Here is a 19,889-nt window from a genome sequence, read left to right on the forward strand (position 1 = left end):
CATACTGTTTTTAATGGCCCAAATTTCATCACACTTCAGATCATTTCAGTGGTTATGAGGCCAGCAGTGGATAGCATCTTTAAACATCCTTTGGCAGGAAATGTATTCTAATTTATATCTTAGTCAAAATTTACTTATCAGTGTTTCAGAAAAAGCAAAATTTTGTGCAAGTTCCAAGCTGAACATGGTTCATTGAAAGACTTCAACTTCACGGTGGCTCAGTGGTTAGCACTGTTGCGTCAAAGCAAGAAGGCCCTGTTTCCGAATCCCGGGCGTCCCAGGTCCTCTCTTGGATATCTTTTCCTTGTAGAGTTTGCATATTCTCCCAGTGTTTGCGTGGGTTTCCTCTTGGTGCTCCAGATTAGTACTCCTGCATTCTAGGATTAGTACTCCTGTCAGCGACCTTGACCAAAGCACTGACAAAAAGACCTGGAGTTGGTCCCCGGACGGCGGCGGCTGCCCCTGCTCCTAGTGTGTGTGTGTGCTCACTGGTGTTAGGATGGCTTAAATGCAGAGGCTCCATTTCACTGCTCACACACAGAATGCGTGTCTGTGACATGTAAAGTACTTCTTCTTTATCCGCTGTATCTATGTCTGTCTACTCTACTGACGGATGTGACTGAATTTAGAATCTCTGTAATCACACAGACACTGTGAGTAGTGAATTTAACCTCTACATTTAACACATCCTATACACACCAGGTAGTGAGCACACACACACACACCAGGAGAAGGAGCAGGAGCAGTGGGCGGCACGCCAGCGCCTGGGGGCCACTTGGGGGTTAAGTGCCTGGTCCAAGAGCACTTCAGCCACGGGTGTTGTGATGTTGTGGGAGGGAAAAGTGCTGTTCATCCACTCCTCCCGCCCATATTTTTCCTGTCAGTCCCGGGGATTGAACTGCATCTCTGACCATTAGGCCACGGATGCCCCCAGTGACTGGTGTCCTTACTTGAAAGAAAAACAAAACCTTTGTAACATATGAAATATAAAGGCCATGATTAAGTTCTAAGTTCTAATTCCCTATGTCATTACACTGACATCTCAGTATAGTCTATACATTCCTGGTTTCCTCCTGTCCTAATATATGGGATCCCTGGCTAATCTCACTGTAATCTGTAATGTTAATTGTCCGTAATGTTAATAATTACACCCTCAGGTTTTGCTTTTCTGATTCCCCTACACACTCAAAACACGTAACATGCTCCCTTACACTAACTGGATTAACTTTAACTTCTAGTCCAAAGCAACTTCATGCCATAAAGTAAGTGTAGCTTTGACTGCATCGTTCATTTCTATGCCAGTCAAATGTAACCTCTGTAATTCCAGGTTTTCTGAAGCCATGTCCTTTGCAGTTCTCAATTTCACCACTAGGGTGAGCCATTTACACGCCATATATCCCGCTGTGCTCAACAAGCAGTTTGTAAGCGATTTGGCAAATGCTGAATTTATGCCATCATTCACTGTGGAGAGCAACTGCTGGATTCCTGTGTCACATGTTGATTTCTGTCTCTTCATGCTAAATAGTAGCTTGGATATGATTTTAGCATAGTAATGTGAGGATAATTAATATTATTTTGAGATTAACCAAGTATCTGCTATAAAAATTACACAATTTGCTGTAGTGTATCACTCACATCACCTAATTCTATGCAAATATTAGTTCACACAAAGATAAAAATCTGTTATTTACAGCAGTCTAGATGTTCAAGTCAGCACAAGCACCCAGTGCTGTGTCTTGATTTGAGATCACAAAAAAGAACTGGCTGAAGTACACACATCTTCATCACTACTGTAAGACAATTATGATTAGTGTGAATTAATTCTTTCACATTAGACTCAGTGTAGGATACCCATAAGAACTATATCGTAAAGTAGTCAGAAATGTAGCTATTCTGTGCACCATTTCAAAATTCTCTCAAATAAAAACATAAAGTGGGTAAACTGAATTTATTTTTACATACAAAATGACGGATCTGCTTGGAAACAGAATAATTGTCAGAGATCATGTCAGTACATTCCACTTGTGCATGTCAAACAGACTGTCTGTTGAACATTTCAAAAGCGTGACTACAGCTGCGTTGTTTCACAATGTATTCCTCCCATCAAACTGATCTCTTGTTGCGTTATACATGTACAGACTCTCAATTCCTGGATGGACAAAAGACTCCGTCTAAAGGTCTTACTCTAGACCAGGGGTGGGCAAATCCGGTCCTGGAGGGCCAGTGACGTGCCGGGTTTTTGTTTTCACCTCTTAGTTACCTGTTGATTTTCACCTTGCAAAGAGGTGTGCACGCTCTTCAGCCAATCACAGATTGTATTTAGTTAGCTGACAAGAAAAACAGCAGGACCATGGCCCTCCAGGACCGGATTTGCCCACCCCTGCTCTAGACAATGTCCTTTCTGTTAAAAAAGAGAGTGGTTGAGTGTTCTTGACTGAACATTCACAGTCAGGTCTCTCTCAGCCTGCTTGGCAGTTTAAGTCAGTCATTTTTACGCCCCTCTTTCATGCACAGCTGCAAAGAGGAGTCATCAGTCTTCATGTCTGGTGGGTAAGACATTAGAATGTGGATTTCAGCCCCCCCCCCCCCATCCACTTGTAACTTTTTCAAAAATGAAAAGAGACCCTGGCTTTTTTTTTTCAACCACCAAAGCGCCGCTGGTTGAAAGGAAGTCCGTGATAAAAGGTGACCGAGTCCACACCTCAGCCTGTAATAAGGAAAGTAAACAGGCTAAGTGTTGTTGCTAACAGTTTCTTTGATTGCAATAGCAGGTGTCGGTCCTATATGGGTCCAGATGTAGCCTTTCTCAGGATGAATTGGTATTGTAGGAAATGGACAACTCCGTGACTTGAAATATTCTGATGGGGCATGGCATACAAATTCAAGGTACTCCATCTTCCTCGGTAAGTCCTCTTCTGGGCCTGAGAAAAGTAACCAGAGACTCACGTTAACTTCTCTCTGTGCGTGTCAATAGAGAAAGGTCATATATTCTTGTCATACGTATATAACATTCAAACAAACTGAAGCCTTAGTATGTCTATACAGACACCATAAACTAAAACGTGAAAAGAAGTTTGCTATAAAACAAAAGCTCACCGAGGATGTAAGTGCCTGGATCAAACTGATCTTTCGGGCTAGCTTGTGTTGGAATAAGCCATGTTAGTGCAGCGCTCTTCTCGCAGTACTGGTCCTGGACGAATCCACGTATCTGAGCGTAATAGTGCTTACCATCATCTTCGTCTGTTACTTTGATAACGTCTCCAGTTTGATAATAAACGCCCTGGTTAAAGCAGAAACGTTAAGTAAAATCTGAAAACGCAAAAAAAAAAAAAAAAAAAAAAGGATTTGAACGGGTTTGAAAATGTATGACGATGCGATTTCAAAAAGTTACCTTGTAGAAGATAGATTCTGATGTGATGATGGTCGACACTGACTCTGGAGCTTTGATGGGCTGTTAAGAAAATGTTAAGGGTTCGATTTGCGAAATACAAGACATACGTTACTTTAAAATAAGGCCAATGATGGGCAATACTTACGTTTTTAAGTTTAAAAATGTGTCGTCTTCCCTTTCCCTTCGTAGACACTTTCTTCTCAGATGCTGGTGCTTTGTATTTAGTACTCCTTAACCGCGCAGATCGCCGGTGGATTTCTTGTTTTGACTACAGGAGCGGGGGGAAAATAAAATATTCTCCTTGAAGCCTTTGGTTTTGTTCTACTACAAATATTTAGGACTGACCTAATTACAAAAAAGACGTAGAAAAACATAGCATACCTGCTTTCCCCCGCCATTATTCTGTTGTACGTTAGCGGAGGCCGATGGTCCAGAACCACCGCTACTTGTAGTCTTACCGGTGCAGTTGTTGCACAAGATTTCCCCTTGGTTTCCTTTCTTCCACATCGAGGACGAATTTGTCTTGCATACAGCGCAGCATGGTTTTAAACCCAGCGGCATCTTTCATAAAGAACAAAGAAAACGTATATAGATGACGAGAAAGGTCGTTTACTTTCTGCCGACTAGCCAGCTAACTATTTTGCCTTGTTTGATCCACACCAGAGGAAAATAAGCCAGTGATCATCAACTCTGCAAAACACAAAACTTCCGGAGCTACAACATTTGTTGTGCTTAGTTGTAATAATGCTGAAAATTATGCTAAATCCATCATTTTATTTTCAATATCGTGTTTTCAATCAAGAGCTGCCTTCTTCTTCGAGTATTATTGCCGGTTAACATCAACGAAAACGGACACTGCCGCCACCTTCTGTGTTGGAGTGTGAAGAGGATTATGATCATCACAGATTCTTTTACTCAACACTTCGTCTTGTAAAACACATAGACAACCGACTAATATCGGTTGTCTATGTGTTTAGGTCAGCACAGTCGGTTAAAACAAGCCTTTTAATGAGAGCGATTCCCATTAGATTACGTGGATATATGAAAGTAGCATTTTATTTCATAGTGTGTCCGAGGCCCAATCTCTTAATATAATTATCTTTACTAGGAAATACTTCATGAATGGTCTGAACGTGTGTATGACTGTAAGTCATATTGTATGTAATGCTTCATGCACTGTCATTTCTGACAGATTTTCCATATAAAATAATAGTAATTCAAAACTACGAAATTGGTGGCGGGATTGCAGTGTGTCACCATCAGGTGGCCTTGCCTCTCAATCCAATTTCTCTCTCCCAAGAGTATGTTACCAGAGCAGACTGTGGTACTCTGTTATCGTACGAGGATAACAGGCATGTTATCTCATAAAAGCATAGTTGTGCTTATCAGGTATTTACATACATACTGAAAACTATCATGACTCAAATCGAAATCAAAAACTATCATGTTGTTGATCAAATCTCTACCTGTCAAGCTATGAAGAGATATGAAGCCATTCAGTGCTTAAGAGAAAAAAAACAACAACAACACATGAACGTGGTGCTTATGGTGATCACTTGGAGCTCCTTGTGTACTGAAGAATGATCAAGCTAATCATAGAGAATGAAGGGAAAGGGATCAAGGCAGCTATTCTCAGTGATGTCACCTGCCAGCTATACACACTGAAGAACCAAAGAGGCCCAAGGGTTTGAGTTACAGCTGTTCTGTGATGTCAGCTCTTGCCTCGTGTCCAGTCAGCTGTAATGTCTATTGCAGCCCGTGTTTTACAATGTAGTCAAATAAAGGGATTTTCAAAATTTAGCCCCGTGTGTCGTGTTTGTAGAATGTGGCTATGCACAGCTGAGTAACTAGGCTTTTGTGGAATAGGTCATCACAAAGAGATTGCCCTAATAATTTTAGAGGTGAATTTAATTTAAATTTGGTTATAGTAACAGGAAATAAAGCATCGCATCTTAAGTGTTATCTCTCACGCTCCAATCAGATTACAAACTCTCTCCTTTATTTTTGTGATCTCTGTGATGACAGAGAATAAAAACTCAATCTCAAATAATTTCCCCCAAAATGTATCTTCTTTAATGAAAAGCAAACAGCAGTGTAGAGGAATACAATCTAAGTTCAGTTGAATGCAAATTTACAGTGCAAACCTAACTATAAAGCCATACCTGACTCTACAACACTTCAATCCACTACATATATATATATATATATATATATATATATATATATAGTTGTACATATACTTTAATTAGTTACAAACACAAATATTAAAACAAAAGTGTTCATTACAGGGCTTAAGCACATTAGTGAAATTCAACATTTTTTTTGTTTTTTTTTTGTGAAATAGCTAATCCAGTGTGCAAAGTTGCTACATGCAAACTAGAGAGAGACCGTGCAGAGGAGGCAATATCAAATATGAATGTTAAAAAGGAAAAGAAAAAAAACATAAAGGGGGGGTCTATAAAGCTTACTTTGTAACCATGACAATATTAATTCACATTCAGGTCTTTTAAGATGTTAGCGATATCATTAAGGATATCAAAATGTTAGGTGTCGAATTCTTCATGTTCGAGTATAGACAGGTTACATCACCAGTTTTCACCTTTATCTTATGGCATCTGTGTTTCTGAGTGGAGTGCAAGACATTTCTCTGAACCATCACTAATTCAGCGTGAACATCCTGAGGCAAAACAGCCCTGATCACAATTCATGTTTAAAATGGACAACATATACCAAAAATATATTATCACACCATTTCATACATCATCTTAAGATTTTCCTTCATTTTAACATGTGCAATATATGCACCAACTGCAACTGAAGCCCCCCCCCCCCGACTCTGCACTGCACTTAGTTAACACTTCATCCTCACACACGGTTGGTGTTCTAAGGTAAGTTTTGATGATAGCAGCAGGTTTTAATGCTGTCGAGCACATTCTATAGAACAGATAGTCTTCTGTATTTCTGGACTTCCCAATGAGATTTCATTACTCTTCGTCGCAGGGAAATGTTTCAATTCCATCATTCCCCTGCACTCCACAGTAAATTCAATAAATAGAGGATAAATAACATAGCACATCATCAACACCATGTGTTATTGTCAGCGTGTGGATTTTTATACCCTTAAGATTACAAGCAACTGGTGATCCCTCTAAAAAGCTTTGTACAAAAAAGAAAACAAACAAACAAACAAACCAAACAACAATGACATAAAACAGAATTTAACAGATAAAGTCATAGTTTCATATTTCACAACAGTTCATTTCAGAAGAAAAAAAGAACAAATTCTGCTAGGTGAAGACAATAAAAAAAAAACAAAAAAACCCAAGAACTTAACAAGGAGAGAGATAAGGTGTGAGAACATTAGGGAGAAATTTGAAATTGAGTGATTAAAAACAAAACTTCCAGTACTGACCTTTTTAACTTAATAAGAAAGCAAGTAACGCACGCGTCAAAACTTTCTCTCATTCCAGGAAAACATCTTTGTTCGAACATATATACAGGTGGTAAAGAAACTCTTGGTTAGGATTTCTGACTATATAATCCACTTCTAAGCTTTCATATTTTCTCTATCACTTCCGTCTTAACATCTGTGCATTTGTTAGCGGTCGTTAAAAGCAGACGTCAGATTTACGTATGAGGGTCATTCATATAGTCATGCCTGTAGCTGGAGTGGGTTTAGCTGTTTTACAGCTATTAGATAAGCAGGTTGGGAGAGGTATATCAGACTGATTTCGCCTACTCTCATTCTTTCTTCGCCCTGTTAGATGACCACAAGGAGTAACTGTACAGCAGTCAGCTGACTGAAAAGACACGGGGGACAGAATAAAGGATTGTTAAGGTTCTTCATGCCCCGACCCTCAGTGCTATCACTGCGCTTGAAAATACACTACGCAGTAAACGTCCTCTCTCTGTCTCTCTCTCTCTCTCTCTCTCTGCCAGCCATCTTTATCGCTCGTGCTGCAGTTCTACTGGGCAGAATGCCAAAGCTTCCAGAGGTCAGCGAGATTTCAGCTATGCTGTTGGAAGGTTTTGTGATGAGTCATTCTATAGTACACCATCCCTGTGAGAGCAGGAACAGACTGAAGGGGAGACGCAGCCAGTGGAACAACGGGCAGATGGAGTGTCGCCAGAACAAAAAAAAAAAACAAAACAAAACAAAAGGGGGTTGGTCTTCATGAAACCCACTGTTTAAATATCTAAAACATCTACAAATAAAAATGTGCCTTTCTTTGTCTGCTATTCATGTCAGGACTAAAGAGGCACAAAAAAAAAAAAAACAATTCCTTTGTCTGCTATCCTCTATGTCTGCTTTAGGTAAGAAGGGTTAATATGAGGTAGGAGGGGGGGGGGGGCAAACAGGGGAGTCTAGAAGATTCTGTGAAGAGAAGTGATAGAAAGAGCACAAAACCATCGATTCAGGGGAAGTCGGGTGAACCTCTCTTCCTCCCCGCTGGCAGGGGTCCTCATTCCCGGGAACGGCCCACGATGGCCAGGATGTAGAGGAAGATGTTGATGATGTCAGTGTAAAGGTTGAGAGCAGCAAAGATGTATTCCTCAGGGCTCAGGGCAAGTTTCTTATTGCCCAGGAGAAGCTGGGTGTCAACAGCCAAGAACTAGAGGGGAAAAAAAAAGAGACAAAAAGTCACTTCCATTGTGGTCTGACATGTGACATTTGTTACAGGTACATCTAAAACAATTAGGTGTGTGGGGTTTGGATTAGAGCAGCACCAAACAACCTCCAGTGAACACAGAATAAAAACATTTTTTTGCTTTTTTGAAGGGGGCTGTTCGGGCCTTAGTCACTGTCACGTTGCTGTCTTCAAACGTGGCGAAGGGAAACCAGTCTGTGTGCTCCTGTTTCCTCACCATTAGATCATTGTTTGTTTAAAGGAGCTGTAGCCGAATGCAGCGAGAACGCTGTCAGTTCCTCACTACGCCGAGAGCCGGGCTACCCAGAGTCTCTCGAGGTGGCAAAAGTAGAAACAAACGACATCTGTGTTGACATTACCGCACTGAACCTTAGGTTTTGCTACTGGCATTTAAATATGTTCACAAAACAGCTCCTTATTATCTTAAATAATCTTTTTTTTTTCCTATCCCAGACCTCCTCCTGGGATTCCAGGTCAATCCCACTGCCCAATTTCAAGCCTGTCTTATTTTCCGTCTCCAGATGCTCCGTTTCAAATTCCTCTTTCGGCATTTGGAAATATTTACTTCAGCGAGCAAACTCGTTTAATCATCCTTCTCCTTGTTATTTTGAAGAGAGAACAGGCAGTATACTGAGAGTTGGGGGGGGGGGGGAGGGGGGGGGGAGATAAACTAAGATGATCTTACATTACACAGGCCAGAGAACAACAGGAAGAAATCCAATGAAGATGCTATGAAGACTAAACTGAGCTCAGGCCAGTTTTCATCCACATGGATTTAGTCGTTAAACACAGGATTTTGTCAAATGCAGCCGGACAGCACAAACTAGGCAAAATATAGTTTAAAATGATTTAAGTTGGTCTGACTGTGACTTCTCATGAAAAATGTATGTACATCATTGTGCCTGGGAAACAGGATGAGTTACTTTAGTGTCACAAACCCCAGAGAAACAAACACGCAAAGCTGTCATAAAAACAAGACCTTTTTTTTTTTTTTTCTTTTTTGTCCCTGGGATGACCAAAATCTTTTTTCTTTTTTTTTTTTTCCTTTGCTCACCAAACCTGATATAACCACTATGTTCCAGGGTGGTGTTTGGAGCAATAGACAAAAAGGGGAGTGGATCAGGAGGAGAACGTACACATGTGAAGAGCAGGGCTCCCAGGGAGGCGTAAACGATGTGCAGGATCTTGTTGCGGATGAAGATGCAGAGGAGGGAGAAGAGCAGGAGGACGATGAGACAGACGAAGAGAACTCCACGACAGGACGTGAAGTCGTACTTGCTCTGCAAACACATGAATACAACAGTTTTTAAAAAAAACACGATCCATAGTCAAAGCTGTAGATGTTTTCTTACTGAAGGAGATTATAAAGGTTTGCCAAAGAGGAAAAGTTCGTGTCGTTTACTATCTTGGTTCAGTGAAATTTCTTTGAAGAATCACTGTAACATAGCATTCCCACTTCTTTCTAGACATGAGGTAATGTCACTGAAGAGAATAATACGCCTGATTTAAAAAAACTGATCACTAAGTCATCAAGAAAAACAGAGAGTAGGTGAAAAGGGTCAGACAGAGAGAAAGTGAAAAAGGGCAAGACTCCAGTGTTGGGGGTTGGGGTTGGGCGGGACGAGGTTCTTCACAGATTTCTTGAGAACTGAAATCTAATTTACAAAAGAATTCTGACTTCCCCTTTTTTTATCTTTTACGCTCTAAGGTAAGTGAAAGCGCCTTAAAGAAGGCAGACTGATAGTTTGGGGGGGGGATTAGAGAGAGAAAGAGAGAAGCTGAGTGAACTGACCTGCAGTGAAAAGAGGACCACAGTGAAACAGACCACGGCGGTGATACCCACGGCCATGATGACCGTGTCTGTGTCATAGAAACTGGCGATCATGCCCACCATGTAGGACAGGCTCAGTGTGAGGATTGACTGTAAACACACACACACACACGGACACACACGGACACAAACAAACAAGGTCAATGTGGTCATAAAACATTAAACGCAGAAGGCCTGAAACCACATCTAACCTCTGTAGAACGAACGCTAGAGTAAGGAAATTGACAGAGATTGTAAGAGATTATGCATATTCTGGAGACTGCACCGGTCAAGGTTTTTTTTTTTTTCCCTTTTCATATTCACAAATACAGCATCTTACTGATTTTCTCTCCCTCCCCCCGGTGGCATTGCAGCGTGTAACGATCACACAGGTCTTACCAGCGCCACCAGGTTCCAGGGGTGTTTGCGACGGAAGTCGCCGCAGCAGCTGAGCACGATCAGCGACACAAAGAAGATGGCGTAGGAGACGTAGTAGGTCCAGTTGTTCTGCCGCACAAACACTTTGACGTCATGGACGAAGGTGAAGACGGCCACGAAAGAGAAGGTAACCATCAGCTGGACAGTCAGGACCATGAAGACCTGCAGACAAAAGGCACGGGACACAGGGATGAGACGCCGTCTTAGACCAGGACCCAGATCTCACTGTTTGCTTAGCAGTACGGCATGAAGTTTCGTTATGCACACTTCACACTTTGTGGAGATAACTTCCACACTTCACACTTTGTGGAGATAACTTCCACATCTAAGACGTAAGCCCCGGTTCACATCTCTCGTCTGCATGTTGTCCACATTCAGTATCCTGCTATCACAAGAGGCCTTCTTTACCAGCCATGTCTAAAGCCACTTATTTTAACATAGGCCTTATTTGCAGATATTTCCCAACTCTGGTCATTCGTAACATTGGTGTTTTCTGTTCCTCTGCAGGCTTCAGTCTCACTCACCTTTCTTATGAAGGCCTGACGTATGGTCTTGTCCTCAAAGCCAGAGCCGGTGAACTCATTGTTGTCATAGTAAGAAGGGGGTCCGTCACCCTGGTAACCGGGGCTGCTCGCTGAACCTGACAACACAGGCAGTGAAAGTATCTGAGTTATACTGGTTATGTTTTTCAGTCACAGGATACCGTGTGACACAATGGGCAACAATGTACACAATAATCAAGCTGAATCATAAAATGTTTAAATATTGTGAAGGAGCACAATCTAAAACTACATTCCTACATGGGTCACATACTTAATTAAAGATGGAGACTGAATCCGAAGCAGACAGAGTTATTTTTTGAATAATGATACATCCATGAGTGGAAAAACCAGAAATGATCTAAACTGGTGTTTAGAAAAAAAAAAAAAAAACAGTCTCTATAACGTGGGGAAAAAAAAACCTTTCCCAAAAAACACACTTAACCCAAATCCAAGGCCATGTCATTAAGTCCATCTGTGAAGTGGAGCCAACTCCTCAAATTACTGTAGCTGCACATTATTTCAGCGGAAAGCAACGGCACAATTTACCACACTCCATTCTTACAGCACATGACCTCCGCACAAATTCACTTCCTCGGCCGCATTCACCTCACGTAACCCCTACACGTGCCGGAAATTTCTAAGTACGTACAAGGCTGTGACGTGTGAAGGCTCCGCCCACTACCGTGTTCAGGCAGAAATGCTTGTGACGTTAAGCAGGGTTCTTCCCCACTACACTCACCACTGGGGTCTCCAGCAAATCCGGGCTGAGGGGGGCCTTGCTCATAGGGTCCTTTTGGGTAGGGGCCCTGTGGGTAGGGCATCTGTGGGTAGGGCATCTGTGGGTAAGGTACTTGGCCGAATGCTGGGGCGCCCTGGGGGAAGCCTGGCTGCCCGTAGGGACCGGGCGCAGGGTACGGTGGCATCCCCGGAGCTTGAGTGTAGTTGGGCGGGGGCATCCCGAAAGTGTTGGGATTGGGCGCCCCCCCGAAGACGTCGCTGTGGAGAGGGTTGCACTCTCCCATGACAGGGTAACCACTCTTATCTTGGGACATGACGTCTAGTCAAGACAGCACACCTGAGAGAGAGAGAGAGAGAGAGAGAGAGAGAGAACAAATAAATATTGATAATTCCTCAGAGCTCTCTGTACTGAGGAGTAACTGGGCAACAAACAAAACAGGACTTGGGTAAGTACTCAGCTCAGTGCAGACAAGCAGGCATTCTGTTTATGTTGATTCTGACTGAGATGACAGCACTGATCTGAGGACGCCCAGTTTCGGACTGAATCGAGTAATGCGCGGCTCAGACTGGGTCAACACAGAGACGATACTGGCCGTCTCTTCTAACAGGTTTGGTAGTTGACTGGCTAAACACAACGGTCTTCTCTAACCAAAAATGTTTGTAGTAAAATGAGACTAAAGGACTAAAATAGTACACAGGTCCAAGTCTATAAACAATATCAGGTATGTTCTTGGAGTTGATATTTGTGTGACACAAACACTAATCAAAACTGCCCATGAAAAAAGGTTTACTCTGTAAAGTCAGTGTGTTAATGAAAACATTTGTTGAAATATTTTTTCTTTTTGGTGTGACTGTTAATATAAAAGAGGAAATACTTGTCTCAGGTCATTGGCTCTTTAAACGTTGCAGACCTAGAGTAACCGATAATGAGCTCTTTTATTCTTGAGCTTAAACAAGTATCAACCCACCACAAAGAGCCTATATAGTCCTCTCTCTGAAGAGACCAAAAAGACAAAAGTTCATGCATGTGAGTGCTGTGTTCTCCTAGACACTTCTGATGCTCGCTGGAAAAATGTAGAGCTCCCAAAGGTTGCCATGGATGCAGACACTTCGGTAACCGAACGCATTACAAAGAACTAGTGGCAAAAGCCTCGTGAAACCCCTGACATGTGACCTCACACACACAAACGTGTTTTCCTAAAAATAATCAAATGTCGTAGCCATTACTAATGGATTGAGAATTGGCATTAAGATGCGCAGAGTGCAAAGCCTGTCTCTCAAAGCCATGTTGTTTCAAATGATGCTCATGTTAAAAGGATCCTTTTCATGCGGCACCTGCACTGTACAGTGTAGAGGGGGAAAAAAAGCGCCTCTTTTTCAAGTGCTCAGGCAAACAAACACGACCGTGAGCAAAAGCCAGATAAAAATCAGCACATGAGTGAACGTCATACTCTGAACTCATCCTCACGCGCACTCTCTCTCTCTCTATCTGTTGTTTTTTTCTCTCTTTCTCTTTATGCTATGCATTGGATAAGAGCAGTTATACAACTGTGGCCCAGTTCTTGGGAATGCCAAATCCCATGCGGCCTGATCCTATCTAGGGCTGTCCGTCCACCACTGGGCCAGGTTAAATAAAGCCTGTTTTCCACCAGCTCCATTAAAGTCAAAATGGATTCAAGACAACAAAAGCAAACAGACCGGCCCACCTGCCCCCTTCAAACTCAAACACAGTGATGACTACCCCAATGTGAATTTTCACGTCTCTTTGTGTAATTCATGTTTTTGTAACAATAAATTCTGAACTTGTCAGATCTGTAAGAATCTTTCAGGCCAAAGCAAAGCACTGGTCATTTTCCTCTGCAGTCTAAGAGTTCATATTTATTTCTTAAAACTGAGGAGTTTACTGTGGCTCAGTTACGGCTGCACGCCTGGATAAATAGACAGCAGGTTAAACAAGCACAGGAAATGGGCACAAACGACCAAATACGGTCATCTGCATTCCCCACCAGTGAATGAGCTATGCAACCTCAGCCTGTTAGATGGTGCCTCTGCTGACAACACATGCTTTCCACTTCATCTCCCACTCTTTCTTTCTCTCTCTCACACACACACACACACACACACACACTCTCTCTCTCTCTCTCTCTCTCTCTCTCTCACACACACACACACACGCACTCTCTCTCTCCCCTCACACACAGAGACACATGCTCTCTCTGTTTCTATGTCTCTCTCCCTAACATACACACACAGACTCTCTCTCACCATCTCCCTCTCTCTCTCTCTGTCTCTCTCGCCTAACACACACACCCTCTCTCTCTCTCACACACACACACGCACGCACCCACACAGAGTTGTAACAGTTGTATTAGTTAAAAGAGGGAAGGTGGAAACAGCAGCACTGATACTATCAGTGACTTAATGACCTGTAGGGGATTTCATTGGCTGCTCACTGACCAGGATGAAATGATATGCAAAGAACTGCCCTTACTCACTTCCTGTCCTCTCTCAGCATGCTGACTTTAATATCATAGGCTGACTATCAGAGTGATGTGCTGACTGGTGACTGGGGGAGACACAGCAGGAGAGTGGAGCAGTAGTGGAGCAATACCAGATCCAGCCTCTGGTTAAGCACTGTTAGGACTGAGGGCCACAGGACAGAACAAATGCAGGATTTTTTTTTTTTACCGTAAAAGCCTTTAGCCCAATAATGTCATAATCTCATTTTGGTCCTGCTACAAACATAAAACAGATCAGGGTGTGATTTTGATTCTGGGATGGACCTCGTCGTTTATTATCGGTTAATCCAACCGTACAGGAACCTGTCTGAGCTTTGTCACCCGAGTGATTTAAGATTCAAGTCAGTCAGTGATCTCCCCATGAACCATCGTCATATTAAAAACTCCCCATTCAAATATGATCAAAGAAATAGCAAAGAAATAGAAATAGCTTTCAGCCGTTAAGGTAACAGTACCATCCACTTTAAAACGAATAACAGTCATACCATGGGCACGAGAAACAGTCCAGGTGTTGGGCTGTATTCTGATCATGCAACAGGCCAACAAGACACAGAGTGGAGAAAAGGGTCTGTCAGTAAATTAGAGCAAACAGCTACAGGTTTAACAGGGTGACACTGGCTCTTTCAGAAAGGAAAATGGATGAGACATGGTTGGTTAGGCACAATGAAGACAGGCTTCGCACAGGACAGAAAAAAAACGGTCACTTATTGGTACTGTAAACAGCCTGCTTTTAACTGCCTTGTTATTGCTGTACACAAGTTGCTGGTGGTACTTTAATCAGTTCTGATCATTATTTCGATTGTCATTCGGCAGGCGTCTCACGGCGCAGTTTCACAGCGCTGCTCTTAAACATCTCTAGGGACGCTGAGGAGCCCCTCGCCTGGCAGGAACGACGGTCTTCGTTCTGGTTACATAAGTCACCCGTTTTAAAACTGTAAAACCCGGGAGAGATGAGAAACTGTTCGGTTAAGCACGGGTTAAAAAGAAAAGGAGAGAAATCCTCTTAGGAGAGAGATGTGACGGATCAAACGAGTGACACCATCCTCGGCTCCTGCCGACGTAGCCGCGCTCTCAGGGCTGAACTAAAGAGCGTGGGGTTGTCATGTAGTTACACGAAGTCTAACACCACGGAGTTAGAAATACACTCACTACTGGCCTTTCATTAGCAAACAAAGCGAGGCGACTCAGCATAACCTGCTTCCAAAACCACTAGTGCAAATATGCAGCAAGAAAATGTCTCTTTGCCAGAGGAAGTGGTTACAGACTCAACATTACAAATCGAATTTACACAGTGTGTTGATATACTCCATCTTCCCTGGGCAGGAGGGAATTCATTATCCTTCTTAATTTAGCTAGGGAGAAGTCTAAGTGAACAAAGAGAAAATATGTTACTGGTCCTTACTCTAGTCTCAATTTGAAACGTCCAGTTACCCATGATGGTTTGTAATTCCCCACCTCCACGCCTCCAGCCCCCCCCCCATACACCTCCACCCACTGCGTGTCTTCACAGTATGACTCGTACAGGCCCGCCAAGTGTCATAAAGTGTTTGGGGAAAAAAAAAAAAAAAAGGCCCGTTTGAGCAGCAAAAACAACTGCAGCCACGTTGTCACACCAGCGTAACAGACCACTGATTGAGCAGATGACAGAGTGACTTTGGGCTTACGTGCCCGCGGCCCGAGGGAACGCGGCCAACTGTGATTCCCGGGCGTAGTTGGCATGCATGACACAGCTGGCATTCAAACCGTGAATCCCAGACATAGGACACGGCACAATTTTAATGCATAGGCTAATTTGTATTAACACAGTCAGCCAGCAGGTCTACTGTAAGGAAAACACACATAAATAAAAAAGTTCATATAATTTCACGAATGCACACCTATATGTATATAAATTGCTGTCAAACTGAGGAGTACCACTGATGCTAGACTGATGAAGTCTGCACTTCAGATGTAAACACTGATCAGAATCCTGGTCTATAGCAAAAGAATGCAGAAAAGAAAGTGGCTTATGTCTAGCCAGATCTGTAAAACATCATAGACGCATACAGAACGTAAATAATGATATCTAATAAAGTGAAAATATGTATTTATTTTTACAGGCATTCCTCGTAACAGCTCTACAACCCACATTTTTGGCCCTCTCTCTTTGTAGGAGAACTAAAGAGACTCATAAAACCCTGAAGTGGATCTAGCAGTTGTTTCCATGGCTGCCATGGTGATTCGGTAATCCTTGGACCATACACAAATCTATCCCATAATGCAACGGCCCCACAATAAATAACCTTTATTATCAAACCTTTCTCCTCCCTGGTATCCATTAGAAGTACAACAGTGATGGACACACGGTGTTTTCTGTATGGAAGTTTAGTATCATTACAATCCTTCTGACTGAAGGAAACAGGATTGTCCAGGAACAGCTAAATGCTAACGTACACAGTCAATACCAGCGTAACAGGTTTTCAGTGTGGTAAAATCCTTGACTACATCAGTCCGTAAACATGTTAAAGGCAGAGCAGTTGAACTTGCTTTCATAAAAAGCATCTCTTATACACAAAAGAACTAAAGTTGTGCTTATCTATCAGACTGTATACAGTGCGAAAGTTTCAGAGGCAGGATAGCGCGTCTGTTTATCAGATGGTCGTTTGTTCTTACGATGCAGTTTCCAGACTATTCCACTGATTAACAGAAACTCCATCCAAGAGAAAGTGGCAGCCTCAACAGAAAAAGTGAAAGCAGACAAGGGCACGAGGAACTCCTTCCCGGAGTTAACGACTAAAACGGATGTGCCGTTCTCGCCAACGAGCCTCATCATGCAAAGGAAGCACCAGTCCCCTAAATCTGCACTTTACAACCGTTGGCCGTTTGTCGGCAGAGAAAATGAGCTAAAATAGCAAAATATTTAAACTGATGGAAATGACAGAACGGACTTGATGCTTCAAAGAAAAAGTGTGTTTTTTTTTTAAATTGTTGTTGTTGGGGGAGGGTGCTGGTAAATAGAATGTCAATAAGTTATAAGTTATAAGAGGACAGTTCTCTGTTATGTATCCACACCTCTTAAGTTAAAAATCACTGTTTTGTAACCAGATCTCTTGGTACCATAAATAGTCTTATTCATAAGCCTCTGGGGCTATAATTTAAAATGTAAATGTCCGAAGTAAGGAGGGGAAAGCATCTTTCATCAAAGTAAAATAAATCTGGCAGAAGATGGCACAAGGAATCAGCAAGGAATACAATTCAACGGCACACATCACATTTCAGTGAGGCACCACAGACAAGCTTGGGCTATCGCTGATTATCACCGGATAGCTCAACTGTTTCGCCCATTCTAAATGACAGGGGAAAAACGTGGAGAACCGTTCTCGGGAAGTGTTCGTGAGCGCAAAATGAAAGTGCATGGTTCACCTTCCGTCATACCCGATTACCTTTCTGCGGTGAAAGTACACTTCGGTTATGATGCTGTAACACCTGGAGAGATGAAAACATTAACGCGACTGTACTAAACCTGCCCGAAAGAGACGACACTCAAATAAAGGCGATCGTTCAACCTAATGGTAAAAGAGCACAGTCTCTGAGTGTATGTCTCTTGACTTTTAATCAGATTCAGAAGGAACAACGTGCCGACTCCCTCGCTACGTTCATTATGACAAATCCCATCGCGAACTGCAGTACAGTAAAATACCCATTATGAGAAGGTTTTGATAATGGAGGCTGGTTCAATCACCTCCATAACTGAAACTACACGGCACTGCTGACATTAGGATATCAGTGATGAAGCGTTATTTTACTGCATGTCGCTGTATTTCTGTACATGAAACATACGATATGGTGGGGCATAAATAATAGAACGGATTAAAATGCAGTGGAAATCATAGCTTCTACTTGTCACAGGGGGTGACAGCTAAAGATATGTCAGAGGTACCTAGCTGCGGCACCCTTAGAATATAGCCTAAACGAAATTACTGCTTTGAAGAGGACACCGACACGCCCACTGAAATGGTTTCTTTTAACTCAGTGCGTTTCCATACAAATGCTTTATTCTGTTTTCAATATCTGTCCAGGGACCGCACAGCTATCATAAAAATGCCATGTTTCATGATAAAAATCCCAGCCAAACAAAGTCGTTCATAAACTGACCATTTCTTAAAAATTATTTCGTAAACGACCATTCATGGGGATATACTGCGGGGAGCTGTATTTACAAAATACAACGGCCACCATACACAGTCGATGCTGTCGGCAGTGTTTCGAGTCTACTGTACGAAACGGGTCTGACGTTTAACAGGAAACACTGTCGGCTAACAACGGCTTTTCGGATCACCAGGCCAGTGTTTTAATGCTGTATAGTCAACAGCAACCTTAAATCTTAATCTGTTGAGACAGTGTCGTCAACCATGCTCCCTTTCAGGAGAGAATAAATGAGTGGTCCTTGTTCAGCTGTGGTTTGGCTGACCAGTGACATAAGGGTGAAGCAACTTAACAGGTTCCTGCCTGGACAAATGGCTACAGAGCGGAGTACGACATCCTATGGGACATGCGAAATTCCCAACACATGGAGGCAATATCCGACAACATAGATTTCAATAAATGCAGTAAACTGCCCACGACAGTTTCTCTATTTCAAAATTTCCGTGGGTGCGCTTCCATGAACGCTGACTGATAAAACAGTCAGGTTACAGCTTATTAGGGGGCTGGCTATTCCGCTAGCTCATGTTAGCCAAGCACCGAATCCTTGTTAATCGTGTTTACTTATTGTAGCTTACCTAGTCAACAAATATGAAACCAGAAAAACACGAGTTGCTTTACACACTTACCTCTACTTCAGTAGCTTTCTGTAATAAAATAACAGCTAAATATAGAGCTTTCACACCAAATGTCGCCGAAGACTCCCGTCTTTGTCTCGTAACTTGACAGGTATATGTTCTGTCTCAGATGGCGGCCCCCCACCACTGTGTAAAATCCAGTCTCTGACGTCACTCTTTATCGCTGTCATATGACAATCGAGAAAAGTCTTAAAGGTCCAATAAGAGTTACGGTCCAAATATTTATTTCTTCAATATAAGAAAATGGATGAAGTTCATATTGAACGTGTTTTACACGGTGACCACTTGCGGTGAAAAGAGAATTCCAGACAAATGACAAACTTGCAAATGATCAAAGCATTTTATTTAGTCCTCGTTTCTCTGGCTACTTCTGTGTATCTGAGCAGGCTAAGGCGGACTTTACAGCGCCATGCGTAGTCGAGGTTTAAAAAAATTGTGAGTTTAGATTGTGGTCGCAAAATCTAGAACAATTCTGTCCTGCAGGCATTGCTCAAAAAAAAGCATGAGATATTGAAAAAGAGGAAAATTATTGCAACATTTCAACAGAATTAAAACAGAATTACACTCCCCTGAGAATGACTGTCTACTGCTGAGTAGTTTCCAGTAAAAGTAGAGTAAAATAGTTTTAATAGGTTCCCGTGAGCTTTGTGTACTCAGCGATTCATAATTTCAGCACGGTCACTGAATTGATCCCATATATTCCCTCACACAGATTCTGGTAATATACATATAACACTCCTTCTTCCACTTTTTTTCTTTTCTGTCTCTCTCATCCACATGCACACTCATACATGCAGATATACACAGACGTTTATTAATGTTCGCTGCTTACCAGAATATGTTTTTCACATTTATCTGTCAAGATCATCTCCCTGCACAATATCCAATTTCAACACAACAATATTCCTTCACCAGTACCAATGACTCAATGGCAAATCAGGTTAAGACGTCATCTGGTCACAGAGAGTGCGGTTAACGTAAT

The 19,889-nt window shown here is 42.3% G+C and overlaps 2 protein-coding genes across 2 annotated transcripts; both read right to left on the bottom strand.

Moving 5' to 3' along the window:
• Nucleotides 1-2,730: 2,730 nt before the first annotated feature.
• Nucleotides 2,731-4,019, bottom strand: gatad1 (GATA zinc finger domain containing 1). The gene is made up of 5 exons (XM_030789454.1): nucleotides 3,773-4,019; nucleotides 3,537-3,659; nucleotides 3,392-3,451; nucleotides 3,097-3,280; nucleotides 2,731-2,921 (listed from the first exon to the last, which is right to left on the bottom strand). The coding sequence occupies exons 1-5, from the start codon at nucleotides 3,950-3,952 to the stop codon at nucleotides 2,731-2,733; spliced, it is 738 nt and encodes a 245-aa protein (XP_030645314.1). The 5' UTR covers nucleotides 3,953-4,019.
• Nucleotides 4,020-5,810: 1,791 nt separating this feature from the next.
• Nucleotides 5,811-19,002, bottom strand: grinaa (glutamate receptor, ionotropic, N-methyl D-aspartate-associated protein 1a (glutamate binding)). The gene is made up of 7 exons (XM_030789366.1): nucleotides 18,899-19,002; nucleotides 11,570-11,905; nucleotides 10,813-10,928; nucleotides 10,250-10,450; nucleotides 9,833-9,961; nucleotides 9,177-9,320; nucleotides 5,811-8,004 (listed from the first exon to the last, which is right to left on the bottom strand). Exons 2-7 carry the CDS (start codon nucleotides 11,880-11,882, stop codon nucleotides 7,855-7,857), a joined length of 1,053 nt encoding a protein of 350 aa, XP_030645226.1. The 5' UTR covers nucleotides 11,883-11,905; nucleotides 18,899-19,002; the 3' UTR covers nucleotides 5,811-7,854.
• Between the last annotated feature and the right edge of the window lie 887 nt (nucleotides 19,003-19,889).

This window comes from Chanos chanos, chromosome 12 (assembly GCF_902362185.1).
Source record: "Chanos chanos chromosome 12, fChaCha1.1, whole genome shotgun sequence".
Lineage (NCBI taxonomy): Eukaryota > Metazoa > Chordata > Actinopteri > Gonorynchiformes > Chanidae > Chanos > Chanos chanos.